Raw genomic sequence first — 25216 nt, 5'->3', positions numbered from 1 at the left:
CACTATTTCCCAAAGAAGAAATGGTAGATGTTATTGATTTGAAACGATTTTGCTATGCTTTTAACGTTGAGCAGACCATGACTTTGCAAACGCCAAATGGCAAAAGGATTATGATGAATGAAGCCATGTCAAAAGTGCTGGAGTCATCTGAAAAATTTGTCAATGCTGCTGTTAGTGGCCCATTGAATGACGATAGGGCAACAATTGCCTTCTTAAAACACTTCCAACTATGGTCACCAGAAGGTGAACTAAAGAAGTGGATACTGGCTGGTTCAAAGCTATTTGCTAAGGCTGCAACTGCTCCAACATATTATGTTTTGCAATCAGCCCTAGCGAATGAGCTATCTTCTAAGATGACACCTTCTGCGTCATCATCATCTTAAATGATGACGTTGTACATAGTGTATCATAGATTTATGTTAATTAGTTTTAAGAGCTTTGTAATTATGAATTAGCTGTTCATAGGTTGGTTTGTGCCGGTCGTCCAGGGCCGCATTCATAGTTGAATATTACAATGTAATATCTTGTATACACACATTTTGGTTGTAATTTTTTTAATTTTTAGCGCACTTATTCTTAAATATTAATATATGACATTTAGCAATGGTTTTATGTTGAAAACTAGTAACGCTATTTTCTGGAATAAAAATGACCTATGTGTTAGTTCTGGGCAATAGGCAATAAGCTATATCTATTCCAAACAGCCAAATTGAAGTTTCACATTTATAATTTAATAGGGTTAATTCATTATTTGACGTAACTAATTTATGATTTTTTGTTCAACATTTCTTAACGATTATTATTGTTTAGACACTTATTTATAAGTTTTTATTGAATTATTATTGACTAAAATTTAATATAATTTGATATTTTTATTTTTAGGTATTCAGCTCCAGGTCTTCCAGTAAAACCCAAATGTGATCCCGGTCGTAAGAAGACATATAAACACAGCCCTATAAGTGATGTTAAAGCACCGCACGTGCGATACGTACCCGATCGTATAAAACTGAGTTTCGGGAAAAAAGTAAATTATATACCTATTTTAAAAAATATGATTTATGTTTTTGGCAATTGGGTTACAGTAAATCATGTTGTTTTGGGTTTCGTTGGATCACGATCCATTTGTACCCCAAGGAGCTTTGACCCTCAAGTTTTTTTTAACAGGTTAAAATGCCACGTAAGGAAAAAGGAGAAAAGGAAGATAGATATCGGACTCCACACAGAAGATCAAATGCGCAACGCCTTAAAATTGATAGCTGAGGGTCAACAATAAGAGCGTTTTTAAGACTGACCCAAATCCTATTCACGACTCTGCATAGGTATAACAAAAACCTACCAAACACTATAACTCAGGATCCTACTTGTTCAGTTGCACTTGGACCAAAGTATGCTGTACTTACGCAAAATATTTACAGCCACTCGTGAGCAAGCAATTGTTGATTACGTTATTAAGCTTTGGTCTGGTGATCATAACGCACAACGCTGCGGTATGCGGTATGCGTTGCCGGACACTCAATCATTTATATGAAAAACGTCGAGAGTGTTCTCTTGTTCCGTCGCAGTATGCGTCAGCGGCGAGGGGCAAGCGCGGTGAAGTGGGGAGGTGTACTCCCGCACAACGCGGCATCATTCTCGGTTCAACGCTGCGGTGTGCGGTGTGCGTCACGGGTCAATATGGAATTTTTCGAAGACAATTTAATAGAATTAGTTCGCAACTATCCTTCTTTATATAAAAATTTATAAAAAAACAATTCTTCTTCTTCTTCCTCTTTAAGCAAAGCACAAATTACAGAACAATGGTTCATGTTCACGTCTACCTTGGTAGCTGCGGCAAAATCAAATGACCACCACCACCGCAGGGACGCTAAATGCTGCGTCGGACGGCGCGTTGCGACGCATACCGCAGCGTTGTGCGTTAAGATCACCAGACCAAAGCTTGAAATGTAGTCAAATACGGTTTAACTACACTAGATATTCGTAAACTTGCATATTATGAGATGGTGTTGCTTAATAATATCCAGGCATCACAAAAATGGCATGAAACTGTAGGGACAGTGTAACACGATGCTTGGGCCTGAGTCAGCGGACCACCGCGCCCGCCGTGGAATTACATTTATATTCCATATTTTATGAACAGTCTGTACTACGTTCCCTTATTGGTTACACGCATGTACATAATAAATGAGGTTATAAGAAAAGGTAGTATTCTTTATACCTCCCACCTTAGGAGAGGCTCCCATATCTGGCATGTATTGAGTGCAGAGGCGGATTATCTTTTCAAGCTTTTCTCTAACTTTACAAGCAGCAATATGTGAATCAGGGTGTGGACGTAGTAAGTGATAAAATTTTTCGTAAAATATTTCAAGATAATTTTAATATTGGGTTCCATGTACCTTAAAAAAGATAAATGCCTTAAGTGTCTTCGATACGAAAATAATAATAATCCCGAAAGCAAAAAGAAAAGGAAAAACATGAAATAGAAAAAGAAGAAAGTTATGCCCGTTTTACAGTTCACAAAAATATTCATAAGGATGATCCCATAACTCTTTGCGCTAGTTTTGATCTCGACAAAGTACTTAACACACCCTATGCACAATCTATGCTTTTGTACTACAGTAGAAAACTAGCTGTGTACAATTTGTGTGTTTATGAAAATGGAACTCGTAAAGTTTTCTGTTACTACTGGGATGAGAGTAATGGTAAGCGTGACGCTAACGAGATTGCATCAGCTGTATTGCACAAATATATTCAATCGGTAATTCAGAGGAAACGTGACTCGATTACTTCTGTATTGTGACTGTTGTCCGGGCCAAAACTGCAAACGTACTTTGTTGGCAATGTTGCATTCATCTTTACAGGAGTGTAAAAATCAAATAAACTTTCTCTTGACTGGACACACTTACATGCCCGTAGATACAGTGCATGCTATTGTTGAGAACAGATTGAAGAATACAACTGTTTACGCACCATCACAAGGGTTTACAGTTGTTTGGTAATTATTATTTAAGCGGCAACTCCAGCTGTCGTTTGTCGTCTGACAGGTGACAGTGTCACTGTCAAATTTCTTTCATCTGTTTTTCGGTTGGAGCGGCCGCGACTCGCCGCCCTTTCTCGCCATATAATTGTTAATTTAATTTCGGTTAGAGTTCAATACCACATTCCACCACACCCACTAAACACACTAAAGTGCATCAAGCAAGAAGAAGAAGAATCGGGCCCGATATTTGCCGGCAACGAAGAGCACCGCACGAGGTACCTGCATGCACTCACTATACACCGGTTTATTAGAGATTTTTGGGGTTTATGGGGAGCTCCGCGAACCGCGGACGAAACAACAGTGTTTGCAACTGCTAGACAAGAACCAGCGCCTTTCGAGGTAGAAAGACTGAGTTATGAGGATTTTTACAGATGGGATAGTATTAGTGACAAATATTATAAAGGCAACTTAACTGGAAAGATAAGCAAGATCCGTATTATGACTTTCAGAAAAGACAAGCACAGCGTTAAATATAAAACATCTATGAATCCTACTGCGGCGTCCTTTGATGTTGAAGTTCAGTCTAAAACCAAGGTATCTCTTTTATCGATCGCAGCTTCCCATATCAAAAGCTAAATATGACGATTTAGTCAAACTTTGCATGGACTAAGTTATTCCTAATTGCTTCAGACATGAATTTGTGAATATTCCACGCGCAACAAATGTCAAAGATTGTCTACCCGAATCAGACATTGAAGATATTTACTCAATGTCGCTTAGTGAGGGTTGCCTTTCAAGCGTCGATATGAAGATGAAGTCTCACGTTTTTTGACAAAAACAAGGTTGGAACGGAAATTTTTAAATAGAGAAAAACGTCCAAGAAAATGGCTTATTACTCTCCAAGCACAGGGAAAGTTTTTTGTGGGCCTTGTTTATTATTCGGTGGTGGAACTAGCTTTGGAAAACAAGATGTAGGTTTCAATAATTGGAAGAACGCGTCGATTATATGTTGCTTATTATTGCAGTTGCTTACTGGGAAATCGTACAGTAGGGTGCTGCGCTCATACCATGTCTGTATTGTGGTATTTAAGCTGGGGCCGCTTCAATGAGGTAAGCGCCCCAGCATCATTCCTGGATAATATATTCTATGACGAATAAATGTTGTTTATTTAATGTTGTTTTTTTTTATAAATTAACCTTTTATATTGTTGAGTTTACTTCAAATACACTGGACAGCAAATAAACCGGGCCACCCGCTGCCTTGGAACTCTGATTCGATTTTCTCAAAAAGTATAAAACTTACAACTATCAAAATTATACCTGCAGAAAGAGCATTTCATGATGATTAAAATGAATTAAAATTCATTGGGATTAATCAATTAATTAAGGGTTTATTAAGGATTTTACAAAGAAGAGTCGTTTTCCAGCCATGTTAATCGCTAGTAATCATGAAATGAAAACAAAAATTAAAGCCAGAAACAAAGATAAAATTAAAAAAAAGTTTTTGATCAGTATTCAGTATTCCCTCCCCTTGCTCGGATAACTGCCAGCATCCTCGTATTCATCCACCTCACGAGCCTGACGATGAAATCTCAAGGAATTGCATTCCGCTCCTCTTCAATTACGATTCGCAGCTCTGGAGGCCTTGTTGGAGCCAATATTCGGACTCGAACCCAACGTTTCAGCTCATCCCATAAGGGTTCTATCGGATTCAAGTCCGGGCTTCGAGCTGGCCAATCCATTGTACAAATGCCCACGTCGCTTACATACTGGGTCACCACATGAATAACGTGACGTCGTGCATTATGATCCATAAACTGGCATATTCTGCGCGATATATCCTGCGTAAGGTACCACATGGTCTGCGAGGATTTCAGTAATGTAGCAATGTGATCAATCCACGTGTACGGCCCCCTGGTTCGATGAAAACTAACGCTGTACATGCGGTTAACGAGATGCCGCCCCAGATAATTACAGATCCTTCTCCATAAGCAACAGTTTCCTCGATGCAACACTGAGAATAACGTTCTCCAGGGCAATGATATTGTCTCAGACGTCGATCATTTCAATGTAGACTCACCCTGGTCTCATCAGTGAAGAGTACATTACCCCACTGTCCTAACGTCCAGTCCCTATGCTCTCGAGTAAACTCAAGTCGTGCTTCACGGTGGGCTACCGTCAATGCTGCGCCTGTAGCAGCTCTCTTTGGAGTCAGGTTCCATTCAACAAGTCTCCTTCTAATGGCGTCTGGGTTTATGACCACTTGGCGCTCGTCACGCAGACTTTATTGGACTTGAACTGCGTTGAGGCGGCAATTTTGCAGAACAGAAGTTGGATATCGGACGTCGTCATTCGTACAATGGACTGGTCAGCTCGAAGCCCGGACTTGAATCCGATAGAACACTTATGGGATGAGCTGAAACGTCGGGTTCGAGCCCGGATACTTGCTCCAACAAGGCTTCCATAGCTGGGAATTGCTATTGAAGAGTATTGGAAGGCAATTCCTCGAGATTTCATCATCAGGCTCGTGAGGTGGATGAATACGAGGATGCTGGTAGTTATCCGAGCAAGGGGAGGGAATACTGAATACTGACTAAAAACTTTTTTTTAATTTTATCTTTGTTTCTGGCTTTAATTTTTGTTTTCATTTCATGATTACTAACGATTAACATGGCTGGAAAACGACTCTTCTTTGTAAAATCCTTAAAAAACACTTAATTAATTGATTAATCCCAATGAATTTCAATTCATTTTAATCATCATGAAATGCACTTTCTGCAGGTATAATTTTGATAATTGTAAGTTTTATACTTTTTGAGAAAATCAAATCAGACTTCCAAGGCAGCGGGTGGCCCGGTTTATTTGCTGTCCAGTGTAGTATCGAAACATAACCTGCATTATTTTGCACTATTCTCTGCATTATTCATTAGGTATGTTCGAGGTTATTCCCATCCACACTTGACACCAGCTAAGTTCCGCTGCAATCCATCACCAAGTGGGTGGTGGATTGTAGGAATGAAGTGGTAATTCACCTTTTGTCAAGAGTAGTAAGATTTATTATAATCACAGTTAGAATAGTAGGTAAAAATCAATTCATTTTGAAGAAGTATCTATTATATATAACCTCAATTTCAGCAACATAATAATATCTTCTTTTATCAAGGATAGTAAGGTTTATTCTCATCGTCATTCTCATATTTTTTACACTTAAAATGTCCACAATTACAGTTAGAATCGTAAACATCCATTTATTTTGAAGAAGTATGAATTAAATATAACCTCAATATCAGCAACATAAAAAATAAGATTTCTTTATAACCAGGGTGAATAAATGGAAATCGTTTGCAGATTATAAAAAGGGAATTATTTGTCTACAAAATAAAATTAAAACCATTGTGACATAACAATTACGAGTATATTGGGGGGGCCCAAAGCTCCTAAGAAAATGGGCAATCTCCATGGACGCCACGCCATAGTCCCTTTGGCCCTAAGAAACAAAAAGGTATTTACGATTGAGTTCATTCGAAAAGTGTTGTATTATAGGAATATTAAAAATGTCGAGTATAGAGGTTTATCCGCAACTCAATGAATCCGCAAAGTTTAGCAATTGGAAGTACAGGTTAAACATTTTATTTGAAGAAAAAGATATTGAGTACCTATTAAAAGGGAAGAATGAAGAAAATTTAAAAAATGCGAACTATAAAAAGGATGATGCTAAGGGAAGATTGATAATTATAAACTGCTTAAATGATAAATTTTTGGAAGTAGTAAAGCCAGCGACCAGTGCATTAGAAATGTTGAAACTATTAAGTGCAGTGTTTGAAAGAAGAAGCACATTTAACAAAGTATTACTCAAAAAGAAACTCATTACTTTGAAACATCAATTCTCAAATAAACTTTAGGATCATTTAATTACCTTTGAAAATATAATTAACGAATTAGAAGGAGGAGGTGCAAAGATAGAGGAGGTGGAGGTGGTGGAGGTGGAGCACCTATTCATAACACTACCAACAGAGTATGATACCATAGTAAAAATACTGGAATCGCTTGACAAGGAATTAAACACCAATTTTTAGCTTGTTGGGAATTCATGTAGCAACGAATGTCTAAATTGACCGGGCTACTACGATAGAAAGAAATGTATAATGTAGGAACATATGTAGATAAGTCAGAACAGACTAGGTATTATACCTACGCTAATATTTTGATTTATTTTACACTTTTTAGTATGTTTTAGAAACGTGGTAGGTATGTGCCTATTTATAAAAAACATTTGATTTTGAAACAAAATTCAAAATAGGATGGATGGGTCACGGGACTCACGCTTGGCATGAGGTACTTTTGTACGTGGGTAAACACAGGACATTACACATTATGCAAATAAATAAATTCTTCTTCTTCTTCTTCTTCAGATCTGAACTGTCTACGGTCAGATTGGGCAATGTTATACAAAGCGTTTGAGAAATTACACGCGTATTATGCGTGTAATATCTGCTCGCCCTAATATACCTATAATACATAACCACAGGCTTGAAACTATACAGAGGCGGTTTGTTAAATACTTAGCTTTTAAAGATTTAAAAAAAAATAGTTATGATGAGGAAGCGTGTACTCATTACGGTATCGACTCACGAACAAAGAAGGGAACAGTGTGATATGCTATTACTGCAAGCAATTTCGACTGGGTCAATCGATTGTCCTAGCTTATTGTCAGCCTTTATATTTATAGTTCAGAACCTGTGCAGTTTGCAGATGTATCAATAGGAGAAATAGTTGTTGCAGTGAACCCACCTGCTAATTGGGCCCAATTCTTTGTCTGTACTGGTTTCTCTTCAGATAGAACACAGAGAATGTTTAGAGCAATTGTTTTAGAAGATGTACATTCTATTACTCTCAGTTTAGTGGTATGCCTGGAGCTTCAGGGACACCACTAGTTAATAGAAATAGTGAAGTGGTAGGAGTTTATGGAAGTGGTCAATGGCGAATTGATGAAGTTCCAACTACAACGGGGTCTTTACAACCACAACCAACCAATGACAACCACTTTTCATCTAGTGACTCAATCTTTACGAACACGTCACACGCGCCTTCTGCGTGTTTCCAAATCTAATACAAATTATGCTCAAAATTCCATAGTTTCGCGCCTGGCACGAACTTATAACAAACAGTAGGTACGCTGAGTTCGAGTTATTTCGTCGCTCGTTTACTCGCTCAGTTCGTCCAAACACGTCAACACAGGCAAACGCTTACACGCATCCAAGGCCTAGCGCAAAAAAATAATTTTGTGAGTCTAATTTACAGTGATTTCATCAAATTCAAGTTCATTACAATTCTATTTGTAAAATCAGGTAAGAAATAAATTAAGCATGTAAATTCTTCAGAAATATCAGCCCAAGAGGCAATTTACTGTCTGGCAGGACCACCTATGTCACAAGCCTCTGAGAGCGATGTTTACATAAACACAGGCCACCCCAACGAACGAGTGGGTATTTTAAAATCTTTAGTAGATTCGCCATACACCATCATCCACTCCACAGACATATTTTAAAAAAATATACTGGATCATTATCAAAATCGGCCACGTGACGAAAAATTCGATGGAATGAGTTTAGCGTATTTTGCCGCGTATTATACTTTTTCGACCAAAATCTCGCATACACAAGGTGAAAACACTGACGATGAATGTGTTAGAAATTGGATTATGTTGAACAGCTCCCTCTACAAGACAATGCATTAGTACTTCAGTGCTGCTCAGATTATTATCAGTATTGTGTCTACAAAGACATATTACGCATGACACTATTGACTTTGAACAGTACGACAATATTGCACCAGACTGGAAATAATTAGTTTGATCTGTCCCCTCGTCGCGTGTAGGGGGACAGATCGAACTATTTATTCCTATCTGTCCCCCTAAGAGGACAGATAGGAACAATTCGAATTTCACACCTGGGACAGGTCAGTTTACGGAATTATTAGAGTTTATCTGTCTAGAGCACCTGCACTAAACCAGGACGTGCGCTGCGGCATGTTGCGACGAGCGGAGCGAAGTTAAATAGAAGAAAATAGAAGACTACTTAAAACCGATAAAGATGACGCGCAACCAGCAGCACGTAACAACGTTTTGAAAATCATATTTTGCTCTTGCAAAACAAGATGCGATCAGCGTGTGGCTGCAGAAAAAGTGACCTTCATTGCTCGCCTGCCTGCGTGAATTGCAATGGAAGTGATTGCGAATCGCCCATCACTTGAAGATGAAGGCTTCGTTACGCAAAATGACGATGAAAGTTTTTGTTGTTATATTAAATAGAAGAAAAAAAAAACTTAATGTCTTGATCTATAATTCCCTTTAAATGTTTAATTTTTTTTTATATATATAATAAATAATCAATAATAATTAATTTAAAAAATTTAGTTTACATTCGTATATAAATTGTAGAATAAGTATTGTATGAAAAACTGTTTTTTTATTATTTGGAATTATACGTGGTTTAAAAAAATATCAATAATTATTTCACCTTTTAAAACCAAAAAAAGTAATTAACAATTTATTTATGTACCTACAATCAGCAAATAAATGAATTGATTTGAGGATCATGTCGTGGTGCGGTAGATACACCAGTGGAAACTATGGATAACGGACTTTTCGAACTCTGAAACTCGCTTCAATAAAAGATGCGGTTGCACCTACATCTGTAAGAGTATTCCATATTATATCCATTGTGGAAGCCAGCATAGCAATTCGCGAAAGAAAGGCAATATTCAAAGTGAAAACTAGTGTCGGACTTTATTTAAAGTTCCTGATAACCTGAAGCTGTGGCTGCATAGAGGGCGCCTTCGACTGCGCCTGGTGGCCAGCCATTAAGAACCAGCTAATTAAAATGAACTGCGCCCGAAACCGAAAAATCCCTTGAAATGTACGATAACGAAAACCTTGAAGTCGGCAAGAAATAGCCAGAATAAATAAATAAATAAAAGTTTATTAATAAATAGTGTGTGAATAGTAGGTCACAGCGAGCGAGTGAAAAGAATTGCCATTTTTCAAGCGTGATGCTGCCGCTGGTCGCTGCAATAGCTGCGTGCATATACCTACTTGAACCAGTTTGTCACATTATGTAACGAAACGGTTGCGGTATTTAAAGATTTTAACCTTGCTCGACCCTTCAGCTCCTGAGGTTAACTCCTCGAAAAAATTGATTAAGGAATTCAAAAAGATAATAAGGCGAAAATAGAAGAAAGCGATTAGCGGCTTTAAGGTCTAAAAAAACATGGTGTTTGCAAAAGAAAACGTGCGAACTTATAAAACTTACAATGTTTTTGCATTGATTTTGAAATAAATCTTTGAAACTGTTTGAACCAAGCGCCCAACGTAATCGAGAAATTAAAAACTTGTTCATTTATCAACCAAAAAACCGCCGATTTACTGTCTTCAATCGATGTAGCCAATCGGAATTCCTTAAAAAGGTTCTTGTGTAAAAATATCACCGATCAAAAGTACAGGCCAAAATTGGGGGAATTTGCCTGAAGGCTCTTTAAGTTCCAAAGCTTACATCTTTGTTAGTAAACAGTTTAACACATGTTTTGCCTGATACGCGTACACAGTCAAGAAGCTAATAAACAAGCGAAACGGCGAATCAGCTTTTTCTGCAGAGAATGTATCAATGCTGTTAAAGTTTTAATCAATACAAAGAAAATCCATTATCACAAAACAATACCCGCCCTTAGTTTTGATGAAATGGCTATAACACAAGGTTTGGATTTTGATGGCAGATTTCGCCTGGAAATATTTCTTCACTGAGTTTTAAGGAGGTAAATCAGTTTTTCACACACGTAATGAAATGATATTTTACTAAAAAAGAAAAGCATAACCAATTTTAAATATGCCTCTCTATCAAAGATGCAGAAAAAAGAATTATCCGGAAAATCCAAAAATATCTAATCCAGACAGCAGCATAGTGAGTTTTCACCGTTAAGCAATGCTCAAAAGGCTTCCAAGCTGGCATGACAGACTACATTGTGGCTTGCAAAATTGCTAAAGCAATAAAACCTTTTCAAATAAAAATTTGTAAAAGGCAATGTTGATAGTATAGTAGAATAGTTGACTAATAATTTATGCCGAAAAAAAAAAACAAATGCGTTTGAATTGGTCAGCTTGTCTCGAAGGACATCTTTGTTAGAAAACAGTTTGCCCTACAAGTCAATATAGAAACAAACAAATATTCTACATAATGACACAGCTACGCGATACTTTTCCATCTTTAAAATTTGTCACGTGGAACTATCAAGAAAGTGGACACGGAAAAGGCGCTCCAGATGGCATTGGTGCGGTGGTAAAGAGAACTGCCGATTATCAAGTTAAATGTGGGCGCGATGTCGGAAACTTCTCAAAATTTGTTGAAGTTGTTCAAGAAAACGTTAAAAATGTCGAAATAAGAGTAGTAGAAGAGCACGAAATCATAGAAAAAGACATTCTTCTTCTCAAAGATATTTCGCCATTCTCCAGGTAATCTGGAATTCTAAATCTGAATTTCTTGAGTTTAGAAAACTGAGCTGTTTCCTATGTATTGACAAAATTTGCGAACATGACAGTAAACATATGCAATTCCATAAAATTGATCAAAGAACTGAAACTAAACTTTCATTTAAGATGATTTACAACAGTTTAACACTTTGCCTGATACGCGTACACAGTCAAGAAGGTAATAAACAAGCAAAACGGCGAAACAGCTTTTTCTGCAGAGAATGTATCAATGCTGTTAAAGTTTTAATCAATACAAAGAAAATCCATTATCACAAAACAATACGCGCCCTTAGTTTTGATGAAATGGCTATAACGCAAGGTTTGGATTTTGATTTGGATTTTGATGAATGCTAGGATACAGATGTTTTATGCAAAATGTTTGAAATTGGCCAAACGTCTTTTCTTCCACAGGTCGTGTACCCAAATGTTTCTTTTTCTTTTAAATCTTTCCCTCCTTATCTCTTCGGCCTCTTCCTCTTCTGCTTCAATTATATGTGCAATAATAATTAAATCCAAAATACCCATTTTCTCTGCTTAAACACAAGGTTACTCGAGTTTTGTTGGAAGTGAACTGCGCATAGGGGAGCGACCCGTGAATTCATCGCGGGCGCGAGTCCCGCGACTTCTCGAGCATTCCAGCGACTTCTCGAGCAGTCGCGGGAATCCGCGCGCCTTCTCTATTGAGCGGGTCGCTGCGCTTCGCCGCTCTTTCGGTGTGAGTTGAGCCCAATAGTCTAAGACACGATCCAAACGCCTAAATGCTCGTGGAACAGGTTTTTGGAACAAGTATTTCTACGTACGCGTACTCCTAAGACTCAGTACATATTTTACCTAGTATGTCTCATCTCTACGAAGCAGAGAGAGGAAAAGCAAGACATCCCCTTTCTCCGCTAAGCATGGAGCTTTGCTTGTTCAAATCTCATCCATTGTTGAATGTTGTTATAAATGGATGAGGTTTGAAACTAAGACCATGTGGATATCTGTCCAGTCCAGCTTTTTTTAAGAGAAAAAAACAACAGTTGTTTATCTGTAGCAGTATGATGCAAAGAGAAAGTTCGTCTTTCTCAACAAGACATCCCCTGTCCCTGCTAAGCTATATAGACCTTAAAGATATTGGTCCATCCCAATTTTTTTTTTTAAGAAATAAATAACAGTAACTTATTTAAGCAATATGATGCAGAAAGAGACAAAAAACAAAACATGCCCTTTCTCAGCTAAGCATGAAGCTTGCGTGTTCAAATCACATATTGATACAATAGCCCAAATAAATAAAGTTTTAAACTATCTTATGGAAATGGGCCCAACACAATTTCATTTTTTTAAGGCAAGAAATAACAGCTTATTTACAGCTGGATCTTTCATAGGCAAAACATCTACACACCAGAGTGTTTTTTTTCTGTTTTCAATCCATTATGCATTGGTTCATTATTCTATTATTGATATGAAATCACAACACCAAGTTTTCCAAGAGCAAAAGAGCAATAATTCTTCTGAACATATTCCAAACTTTGTCATTAAGAAATGACAATAGGCTACTTTTTTCACATTAATCTTTTGTAGAAGATTTTATTTATCTTTTTTAGCTTTAAAATAGTTAAACTTGTGTAATGATGGTTTTCATTTATTCAAAAGAGATTGTAAGTTGTTTTACAAGCTCTTTTGAAATTTTGAATTTCTGTTATAGGCAGTTATTACTTGTTATATTTGTTAATTTAGGAACTACTCCAAGTATGATTGTAATAAAAATTGTATTAATTCCTCAAAAAATTGTTTTCTATACTAATAGAATAATAAGAATAGTTTTCTCTTATCAATTTTTTTTGTGTCCTTTATGTCCCTTATGACAATAGGTAATAAAAGATACCATCACTGGTTTCGGAAACTGACAAGAAACTCAACAGTTAGGTACCATTTTCCAAAGCCAACAATATAATTTTTCATGGTCAGCTGAACAGTTTATAAACTTTCGTCATAAAGAATGACAACAGCCAACTTTTGCATGCTAGACTTTAGTAGAAGATAGAAATCATTCTTTTTTGCCTTATAATTGAGGCATATAGTATCAAACCCGGCAGTCTCCAGTCAGGGTCAAAAAAAAGTTAACAATGCAAATATTTTCTCTATGGTAAATTCTCCATTACGTAAAAGTTAAGGCGTTTCAAAGACGGCTATCTCTCATACAAGACGCAATTAAAAATGAATGTCGGTAACAAAACCGGCAACCTCCGCATTCGTTTCTTTCAAACATGGCAGTCTCCGTTCCAACCAATCAGAGCTCGGCATTTAGTATGGCGTCTGCTGTCACAGCGCAAAGATCTGCACGTGGATTATTGTAATTTTTATTGGGATTTCTTATTATAAAGTGATATTAGTTGTGTAAAATAGACAAATGGATAATCTAGTACGACCCTGTTCACCTAGACAATCGAGAAAAAGGAAAAGTGATCCAGAAAATTGGAAAAGAAATGTGGCCAAGAGAGAGAGGTTTGTATACTGCGATATATGGTTTTGATACTTGCCCATTACTATATTCTTATGTTAGTTTGGTTCACTTTTTAAAGTGAAACTTCTTTAGGCGTGTTGAGAGTAAAATTTCAAGGTCGTGTGACGGAAATACGTCACGAATGGCAACGGAAGTCGAAATTTCAAAAGATGTCAAAGAAGTTTCACGTGTGCTCGGCACACACGCTTTATTTTTGATTTTTGATAATACCATGTAGTACTATAAAAATGCGTAAAATGGACTTGGCAAAGTTACAAAACTCGTAGTGTCATTTTATTTTTTATTAGTTATAAAACTCATATCTTTTATAGTAATTGACTGCCCATGATAAAATTACGTTATTTATTTTCCTTTTTCACTTCTTGTAGGTATTCATCGAAGCAACTTCCTGAGCGGCCAAGATGCGGACATGACACAAAAGCATTTAAATGTGGAACTGTTTCTATAGCTGATGTAAAAGATTTCCATGATGCCTTTTTTAAATACAAAGAAAAATCGAAGCAAGATGCATTCCTTTTAAAATATTGTAAGCCAAAACAAATTAAGAGACGACGTGGAACAAAGGGTCCTCAAAGACAGAAACTCTTACAAACAAAATATACAATGTACTGTTCAAGTCAAAGATGTACCATTCCAATATGTCAACAGGCATTTTTGAGAATTTTGCATGTAACAAAACACAGGGTTCAAACAATCATGGCACATTTTTTTAAGACTGGTACTTTATTACCTGAAAATCGAGGTGGCAATCACAAACAGCACAAATTTGGAGAAAAACTAATTGCAGTCAAAACTTTCATTAATTCCTTTAACTGTGAAGAAGCCCATTATTGTTGAGGGAAATCTAAACGATTTTATTTGCCAGCAGAACTTAGCATTAACAAAATGTTTAAAATGTACAATGCCCAAGCAAATGAAAACGTAAAAGTGAAAAGAGGATATTTTAGAACCGTTTTCAACAATTTCTATAATTTGGGATTCGGATCACCGAGAACCGACGTGTGTTCAACGTGTCTTCAGTATGATGAATTGATTAAAACGCACCAAAAAAACGACGACCTACAAAAAAAAACCGATTGCCTAATACAGAAGAGAGTGCACAAATTGCGAGCGAAAGCTTTTTTTCAGTTAGTTCAAGAAGAGCAAGATGGCATGATAACACTTTCTTTTGATTGCCAAAAAAATAGTCCTATTCCAAAACTACCAGACCAAAGTACGTATTATTCCAGACAATTGTATTTGTATAATTTTACAATAGTGCAGGGAAGTTCAAAAGCTGCACTGTCTCCAAAGAATACATTTGCCTACTGTTGGACCGAGGATAAGTTCGCAAAAAGCTCTAATGAAATAGCGTCAGCTGTTTATCATCGGCTTTGTTCGACAGATTGGACAGATATTACTAAAGTTCGTTTGATTGCGGACGGCTGCGGGGGCCAAAATAAAAATACCACCATGGTGGGTATGCTTGCTAAATGGCTAACATCTAAAGCCCCAAGTCATGTGAAAAACGTAGAAATTGTATTTCCGGTTGTAGGACATTCCTTCATTCCTCCAGATAGAGTCTTCGGGCATATAGAACGAGATATCCGCAAAAGGGAAATAATAAAAAACGCTGATGGTTATTTGGATATTATTAAAAATTACAGTACCATTATTGAATTAGGAAAAGGTGATTGCAAGGTTTATGATTGGAGAGATAGTTTAAAAACTGTCCTGAAAGATGTCGGTTCATGGCATTTTGCTTTTCAAAAGAGCAAGCGATTCTACATTAGGAGAACAAAAAGCAAAGTTGACGTTGTAGTTAAAGGGGATCTTTACTATAGAGTAAGTGATGGAAAATTTGGAGGCATAACAAAAAAGAACAAAAATATGAACATGCTTAATCCGCCAGAAATTCATTCATCAGGGAAAGTTAACAGTAATAAATTGACAGATGTCAAAAAACTATTGCAAACGCACTACGGAGACAGCTGGATGGATGATGAAGAGCTTGTGTATTTCAGAAATTTGATTCTGCCTGTAAATAATATGAACGAGGATGCTATCCCCTTAAATGACAACGAAAATGATACACTTTGCGAATTCCAAGATGATTCCCCAGACTTAAAAATATGAATCTGTATTTTTAATAAATAAAAAGAATATTTGATTACTATATTAGGGTTTTATTTCTGAAATCAACATTTGCATGGTATTAAATTTTTTTTAAACTTTTATTAGATTTCGAAGTTCTATCCTAACACTCAAAATATGTAAGTATCAAATCTGGCTAGTCATGCAATCACGTATCAAGATGGCGGCGTTCAAATCAAATACGGCAATATCCAACACTGTCCATATCAAAGTTGGCAGTCTCCACAAGTGTATTTCAAATCCGGCAGTCTCCATTTTAATAATAAAGAATTTACTACTTAAATATTACAAAATAGTTATATTTCATTACTGAAATTAATTCAACAATTCTGTGAAGATAGAATTTGTCAATATACGCTGATATCTAAAATTAATAAACCTAAGAAATGTTTTTTGTTGATAACTCGAACTTGTGACAAGTGGAGATTGCCGACTTTGATATTATATGCCTCAATTAGCTTGTGGAAGGATAATTTTTATTTATTTAAAAGAGATCATTGTTTTACAAGCTCTCTTTAATTTTTTAATTTTTTTTAAAGGTAAGTGAAATCATGACACGAACTACCTAATAGAGAGGAACCTAGAGGAGAGGAGAATATTCAGAATGTTAAATGCCAACATAGCACTTTTCCATTTGGCGAGAGAAAATTATAATATGACAAGATACCGGCCAACCTGCAATGGTGGAGAGGCACAAGAACATTTTAAAAATATGATTCCTCCTTCCAACTGCTTGTTGTTTTGTTATTTTATAAACCAAACGGATAGTCCCAACTACACATGGATATGAGAAGCCCAGAACAAACTCAAAATTACTGGTGTGGTAACTTCCGACTAAACAAGAGACGCAAACGAAGAAATTACACTGCCAGGGCTTCAAACGTGTGCTGGTCGCTGAAAGACTTCAAAACGGGAACTCGCTTCGAGTTTGATATTACAAAAATTTTTGACTAATACAATCAAGTTAACAATCAATAGGATTAAATTCAGAATTTACAATCGGTAAAGAAAATGATACTTTTGAATCAATAGATTAGAAAGATACGACAAGAATCATCGAAGAATGTGAAAATTATACCTGGCATAAGGACGCCTCACGCCATGTTGTTCAAAATTCAACTAACGGCATCTGGCTGGACAACACTCAACTGGAAACGATGACACAGATTTCCATTTTCCCCGCTAACCCAACGTGATAATTTTTCTTTTAGATTGGAATTTGGATTTTTAGTTTGGTGAACAGGTTACAGGACAGATGGGCGAGGCCATAGATAACACTATATAACCTGAGGAGTGAGGCGAGCCGCGAGGCGAGCACCCGGCGTGAAGTGTGAACACCACAGACCAACTGCCAACAACATATATGAACACTTGGTGAACACTGAACATTGAACAGGCGAGGAAGAAATGCGGATGATATGCGGAATCTGGATTGCGGTAGCACAGACCAATAACATGTAGGGCGACCAAAGAGTACACAGCAAAAGCAAAACCATTTACAAAATAGTCTGTGCTGTGGCAAAAGGGCAAAACTCAAAAGCAGTGCTGCCAACCAACTCTTTAAAATCGGATGTAGAAAATGTTAAAAGTCGCTGAAATCAGAATAGAAAATCAACAATAGGAACCTACCAAATAAATGATGATTTTTTTATTACATTTTTTTCATAATCTTCTTCCAGCCCTTATCCCATGCTACGTGGGGTCGGCACAACATATCTTCCTCTTCCACTCTCTTCTGTCACCCATCAACTTATCATCTACCTCTTTTATACGCATATCCTCTTTCACGCAATCCATCCACCTTTTCTTTGGCCGTCCTCTTCTCTTTTTTCCATCCACATGCTTATTTAACATTCTTCTAGTGATATAACTCTCTTCCCTCCACATTACATGCCCATACCATGCCTGCCTATTACTCCTCATTTTTTCTACCACTGGTGCTACTTTTAAACTTTCCTTTTTAAACAGCATGCATTTTTTTCGTAATGTTAAGTATAGGTAAATATAAGAACATAAAAGAACTGACTTTTAGAAGCCAATCAGTCTCATTCTCACAAGTAGAAGGTATTTGTAAGGCATGATCTCTATTTCATGGGTAATTTTTTTTTCAAGAATGATATTTTCCAAAAGTCCACAAATATTTTTTGTCACTAAAAGTGAAAAGTCGCTAGTATCTTCGAAATGTCGCCAAATGTAGCGACAAAGTTGCTAAATTGGCAACACTAGCACCAAATATTAGATATATAATTTTTTTTTTACGGCCCTGGACACACCCTGGACTGGCCAGGCCATTTTAAACCCAAAAAAGGAGGATCGACTGTATTTTTTTGTATTATCTATGGTGACAAGTGAAGTGGCAACCACAGACTATTGCAAGAAACTTGGATTCGAAGTATTTCTCTATGGCAAGAAAGCACAGCACAGACGCACAGACCAAGTATTAGAAAGGATTACTGGTCTGTGCCACTTGCCAGTCTAATCATCTATATGGTGCTTGGTCGGACTTTGTCTGTGGTGGCGTTTGTTGGCGCGCGTGTTGTGACTTTTTGGAGTGTTTTTTTGTTAGAAGTGGCTGGTTTTTGTGTCCCGCTGGTGTTTATTGGTGGTGGAACTGACCGAGGAACTGACTGAGAAGCGCTCTAGAGGGGCGCCGCGTGTATGTCGGCGGGCGCCAGCACAGGCGAAGTCCATACTTATACATATAGTTTTCCTAACTTGTAAATAACTACACACTTGACATTGGCTAATCAGAGTAAAGCCAGACGAGAGAAGAAAAAAAAAAAAGGTGCTTGGTCTGTGCCAGAAAGTTTTTTTTTGTTGATTTGATTCACAAACGACTATTAAAAAGTAAAAACAACCTAAGTATTTAAAAAATTAATAGCTATATTACCATTTAGTTACCAATTGGTTTCAAAATATCCAAATGGAGGTCACGGAGGATAACTTGGCTACTCTTGCTAACTATTTACAGCAGACACTGAATCCAGATCCAAACATTAGAAGGCCGGGTGCGTACAAAAATTACATTTAAATAGTATTCACTGGTTTTTCTAACACCTAAAACCGTTTCAAACTAATGTTTAAGTTTAACTATATAATTTTAGTCCTTTATTTCACCCTTTCATCTTGAATTAAGGTATTAATAAACAAGATAACCTAAAAATTGTGAGCTGTACAACATTTATTTTAGGAGTCTTAACCACTAGTCTATCACAGTTCTTTGTGGACCAGTAGTCTAGATTTAATTTCTTGGATAATTTTCATGATAGCTGAGAAGTTCCTTGAGGGGGTGGAGGTGAACCAGAACTATGCAATTCTCCTGTTGCATCTAATTGATAAAGAGTCTGCTGATCCCACAATACGAGTGGCCGCTGCTGTCACCTTCAAGAATTATATCAAGAGAAACTGGCCAGTGGTGAGCAGTTCATTCCCTTTTATAATACCTCTAAACTAAGAATGGAATTTGTTTTCTTGAGGGATAGGCTTGAAATGAAATGAAATGATTTATATATTTTGCGAAATGTGAGTAACAGTGATGGTATATTGACAGGTCCTTGGTCCTTCACATTTTGCCATTTATGTATGGTGTGCAAAATATGTTGAGCTTGACGACTATCATGCATACTATTAATATTATAAATGCAAAAGTGTGTGTCTGTCTGCTAACTTTTCACAGCCCAACCATTCAACCAATTTTGATGAAATTTGGTACAGAGTTAGCTTACATCCCAGGGGTGGACATAGGCTACTTTTATTCTGGAAAATTAAAGTGCTCCCACGGGATTTAAAAAACGAATTCCACACACACACAAAGTCGCGAGCATCTTGTAGTTTAATATATAACATGTAAACAGGTTTATCAACAGGCTATTTGACATGCAGATAGCTACTATGATGTAGGCATCTGCTCAGAAAGGATTTTGGATTTAACCCCTAAGAGGGTAAAATAGGGATTTGAAATGATATGAGCTAGTGCTTAGTGATGAAGTCTAGTTTGGGGTGTGCTTGCCTGAAAGATGTTGTACTCTTGCCTTGAAGGTAACACTTAACACTATAACACTTAACACTAATATATGTGTGTGTATGTTTGTTACTCCTTCACGCAAAAACTACTGGACGGATTTGGCTGAAATTCAGAATGGAGATAGATAATATCCTGAATTAGAACATAGGCTACTTTTTATCCCGGAAAACCAAAGAGTTCCCACGAGATTTCGAAAAACCTAAATCCACGCGGACGAAGTCGCGGTCGTCAGCTAGTTTAGTTTATAAGTGGCATGAAACATGGATGCTGGAGGGTTATCTTAGGTTAAGTTTAGGCCTCCTAATCAGAGTTCAAGGAATCGATCTTGGGCATGTACCTCTAAATATTTGGAGCTATGCATTACTACATTTTATGTAATTACTCATTTTTTATTTAGGAAGAAGATGGTGTGGATCGCATCCATGCATCTGACCGAGCGACAATCAAGACTTTGATAGTTTCCCTCATGTTGAAATCGCCAGAGAGTGTTCAGAGGCAGCTCAGCGATGCTGTGTCCATCATCGGCAAGTCAGACTTCCCTGAGAAGTGGCCCGGCCTCATCAGTGAAATGGTGGAGAAGTTTGGCACAGGTATGTTACATGACCATCAAGACTCATAATGCCCTGCATTTTAGTTTTAACTTTAGATACAATCAAAAGGGCTCTCGCGAAAATTTATATTCCTGGGCTTCATTGAGCTGGCAGGGATTAGTCAGGATGATGGCAAGGGACCTGATGGTTTGAAAAGGATGGTCCCTAATGTGGGACCCAACATGTGTTGACACCTTGGCCCGGTATCATATCAGGAAGGCAGCGTCAAGACCGGGAACCGCAGCAGAAATGCCCAAAACTAGTAAGTAGCGTAAGTATTCTTCTCTTATCTAGAGTTACAGTAATCAGATAAGTCTAGTTTTAAGTTCTATTGTAACAATTAAAAAAATGAACAAGCTTTTGATCATAATCTCAAACTCAGTATAATCACAATGGGTATTGTTGTGCACTTTTTGTTGTTGAATTTGTAAGATGATGTAGGCATTCCGAACCAGTGGTAAATTTTGAAGAAAAATCAAAGGCACTTGTAAAGAAAGATATATCACACTAATATTATAAAGGCGAAAGTTTGTGTGTATGTGTGTGTGTGTATGTTTGTTACTCCTATACGCAAAAACTACTGGACGGATTTGGCTGAAATTTGGAATGGAGATAGATAATATCCTGGATTAGCACATAGGCTACTTTTTATCCCGGAAAATCAAAGAATTCCCACGGGATTTCGAAAAACCTAACTCCACGCAGACGAAGTCGCGGGCGTCAGCTAGTTTTAAATAAAAAATTCTACTCTTCAAATATTCTAAAGGTTGCCTGGTAGAGATTGCTCCAAGCAATAAGCCCGCCTTTGCACACAATTGTTTTTTTCTGTTTTCTTCTTACTGTGTTGTTATCCTTTACATGTGTTTTTGTGTGCAATAAAGTGTTTCTATCTATCTATCTATCTATGGACTGGATATATGAGGTTTCACTTCCATCCGGTGTTTCAGATACTTGACGAGTTATTATTATTTCCAGGCGATTTCCACGTGATAAACGGCGTCCTCCGCACAGCGCACTCCCTGTTCAAGCGATACCGCTATGAGTTCAAGTCGCAGAAGCTGTGGGAGGAGATCAAGCACGTGCTGGAAAACATTGCCAAACCACTCACTGATCTCTTCGTGGTAAGATAGTTTACTAGTTTCAAAGGTGGCATGGCGCTTTTTAACCCCAGACCCAAAAAGAGGGGTGTTATAAGTTTGACGTGTGTATCTGTGTATCTGTGGAATTGTAGCTCCTAAACTAATGAACTGATTTTAATTTAGTTTTTTTTTTTTTTTTTGTTTGAAAGGTGGCTTGATCGAGAGTGTTCTTAGCTATAATCCAAGAAAATCGGTTCAGCCATTTAAAAGTTATCAGCTCTTTTCTAGTTACTGTAACCTTCACTTGTCGGGGGTGTTTTTTAATTTACACTTGTTATCCATTAGTTATTGGTAATTATGGCAATAAAAAAATTATTGCCTCAATACTAACTCATCTGTCTTGGTTAGTTAGTATTCAAGGGTACCACTACGATTTCAAGTCGCAAAAACTGTGGGAGGATATCAGTGCTGGAAAACATCGCCAAACCACTCACTGATCTTTTCATGTAATATCTACATTATTGTCATGATCAACAAATTGCCGGCTCACTACAGAGCACGGGTCTCCTCTCAGAATGAGGAATGTTTTGGCAATAGACTACCATGCCAGCTCTAAGGGGGTGCCGTGCGTGTGTCGGCGGGCGCCGGCACAGACTGGGTCCATACTTGTATAGTTTAACTAACTTGTTATAAATAACTACCAACTTGACATTGGCTAATCTTTGTAAAGCCAGACGAGATAGAAAAAAAAATGAGTACAGTAAATATTTCATTTTTCAGGCAACAATAGAGCTAACAAACACACACGCGAACAACCCTCAAGCACTGAAAGTCATATACGGTTCGCTGGTGCTCATATGCAAGGTGTTCTACTCGCTCAACTGCCAGGACCTGCCCGAGTTCTTCGAGGACAACATGCCCATATGGATGCCCAACCTTCTCAACTTGTTGCAAGTCAAAGTTCCTTCGTTAGAGACTGATGTAAGTTAATATCGAACCTCATCAAATCTGATTATCTATACTAATATTATAAAGAGGAAACCTTTGTATTTTTGTATGTTTGTATTGAATAGGCTCAAAAACTACTGGACCGATTTCAAAATTTCTTTTACCATTACTTAGAGGGATTCTTCCGAATCCGTATAGGCTATATTATCGAATGACACTCCAAACTCGCCCCAGGATGACGACGAGAAACCCGGTGTGATGGAGCAACTCCGCACGGAAGTGTGCGAGTGCGCCGCACTCTACGCCCTCAAATATGAGGAGGAGTTCGCCCCGCACGCGCCCGCCTTCGTCACCGCCGTGTGGCACGTGCTGCTGACCACGGGTGCCAAGCCCAAGTACGACGCGGTGAGTATTGTTCATCATCAGCCTGTGAACGTCCACTGTTGGACATAGGCCTTCCCTATAGAGCGCCACCACACCCGATCCTCAGCCTTCCTCATCCAGCCACTTCCGGCCAGCCACTTTATATCCTTGGCCCATCATGCTGGAGGGCGTCCCACACTATGCTTGCTCATCATCTAATCACTACCCTTGTTATAATTGCGAAAGTGTGTTTGCTTGTTTGCTTGTTGGTTTTCAACGGAGAGTGACATAGGCTATTGTTCATTCCGGAAAACCAAAGAGTTCTGACAGGATTAAAAAAAAAATATATCCAAGCCGACAAAGTCGCGGGTATTAAATAAATCGACCTAATCAGTTTAAAGAATTTATTCTCAAAAAGAACATACTGTTCACTTACATTAAGATTACTATATACATTTCAGTACTTACACAGACGCATGCATTTACACTTTAAATTTTATATTATACTATATTATTAAAAATATATCAACCTACTTATTTATTTACTACAATTTAGTCTGACTTATTAACTAATACAATTTTGAGTAATAATTTAATTTACAGATTCTATTTAAACAATATTTTCCTCTATATATATTTTTAACCTATTCTTAAACTGACTAATATTTTTAGACTGCTTGACTATATCAGGTATGTTACAATAAATCTTTATATTATAACTAGCTGATGCCCGCAGCTTCGCCCGCGTGGATTGGTCAGATCCCCTGCAGCATCAGGATTGAGGAGTTGGACTCTAAATTTTTTATGAAACAATGTCGCAAAGTTCCTCTATCGATTAAAAAAGAAATGACGCAAATCGGTTCAGAAATCTCGGAGATTTCGGTGTACATAGGTAGAAAAACACAACTCCCTTTTTGAAAGTCGGTTAAAAAAGTAGCCTATGTTACTCCCTGGTCAATTTTCTACTTGTCTGTGAAAATCCCGTCAAAATCGGTTCAGCCGTTCCCAAGATTAGCCTTTTCAAACAGACAGACAGACAGACAGACAGACAGACAGACAGACAAAAATTTTAAAAACGTGTGATTCAGTTATAGTATCGTTCAAATAACCATATGACCTTAATATGCGGTAGTTATTTCCAAATTACAGACAGACACTCCAATTTTATTTATTAGTATAGATAAATCTTTGTTTTGGTCTATTACAGTTGGTATCAAACGCTTTGAACTTCTTATCCAAAGTTGCGGAGAAGAACAATTACAAGAGCCTGTTCGAAGACCCGGCTACGCTCAGCAGTATTTGTGAGAAAGTTGTCATCCCTAATATGGAATTTCGAGGTTTGAACTTTTTATCGTTTAGTTAGTTAGTTAGTTTACTTAGTAAGTAGTACTTTTGGAATAATGGTGTTTGTTGATTCTCATGATTTTTCTGAGCTAAATTTAGAGTATCTGCGTCTTTTTATTTTTAATATTGCTAAAAAGGGACAGAACATCTGTTTATATAAAAGGAAAAACTGACTGACTGATCATTTACAGTCGGCACACAGCTCAAAGTACTGAACTGATTGGATTGAAATTTGGCATACAGATAGCTATTCTGACGTAGACATCTACTAAGATAAGAAAGGATTTTTGAAAATTCAATCCCTAAAGGGGTAAAACAGGCGTTTGAAATTTTTGTAATCCACACAGACAAAGTCGCAGGCTTAAGCTAGTGAATTATAAAATTAAATACAAAGTTTTAGTTTAAAATTTAAGTTAATTTCAGAATCAGACATGGAACTGTTCGAGGACAATCCTGAAGAATACGTCCGGCGTGACATTGAGGGCTCTGACGTAGACACGCGACGTCGCGCGGCCTGCGACCTCGTGCGCACGCTTGCGCTGCACTATGAGGACAAAATGATGAGCATTTTCGGGCAATATGTTGAGGTAGGTGTGTCGTGATGTAGACGCCTCTGACGTGAACACGCGACTTCGCGCGGCCCGTGTATTTGTGCGAACTGCGATCATTCACGCTACACTATGAGGACAATAATGATGAGATTCTTTATTCTCTAGGCAATATAACGAGGTATA

The 25216-nt window shown here is 37.5% G+C and overlaps 1 protein-coding gene and 1 long non-coding RNA gene across 2 annotated transcripts in view; both read left to right on the top strand.

Moving 5' to 3' along the window:
• The first annotated feature begins 9539 nt into the window (after positions 1-9539).
• On the top strand, positions 9540-13063 carry LOC123865211. The gene is made up of 2 exons (XR_006795936.1): positions 9540-11637; positions 11717-13063. It is a non-coding gene; the product is annotated as an uncharacterized LOC123865211 (long non-coding RNA).
• A 5872-nt stretch (positions 13064-18935) lies between these two features.
• The window catches only part of LOC123865193 (exportin-2), a 17809-nt gene continuing 11528 nt past the window's right edge, over positions 18936-25216 (top strand). Inside the window, exons 1-8 of the mRNA XM_045906061.1 lie at positions 18936-19142; positions 19404-19549; positions 20556-20748; positions 21724-21869; positions 22608-22808; positions 23010-23180; positions 24346-24475; positions 24906-25069. Coding sequence (XP_045762017.1) covers positions 19058-19142; positions 19404-19549; positions 20556-20748; positions 21724-21869; positions 22608-22808; positions 23010-23180; positions 24346-24475; positions 24906-25069 — 1236 coding nt within the window. The 5' untranslated portion in view covers positions 18936-19057. The remainder of the gene's footprint in view (positions 19143-19403; positions 19550-20555; positions 20749-21723; positions 21870-22607; positions 22809-23009; positions 23181-24345; positions 24476-24905; positions 25070-25216) is intronic.

The sequence above is a fragment of the Maniola jurtina genome, chromosome 5 (assembly GCF_905333055.1).
Source record: "Maniola jurtina chromosome 5, ilManJurt1.1, whole genome shotgun sequence".
NCBI classification, from domain to species: domain Eukaryota; kingdom Metazoa; phylum Arthropoda; class Insecta; order Lepidoptera; family Nymphalidae; genus Maniola; species Maniola jurtina.
The sequence above is the reverse complement of the archived record's forward strand: the minus strand, read 5'-3'. Positions and strand labels throughout refer to the sequence as shown.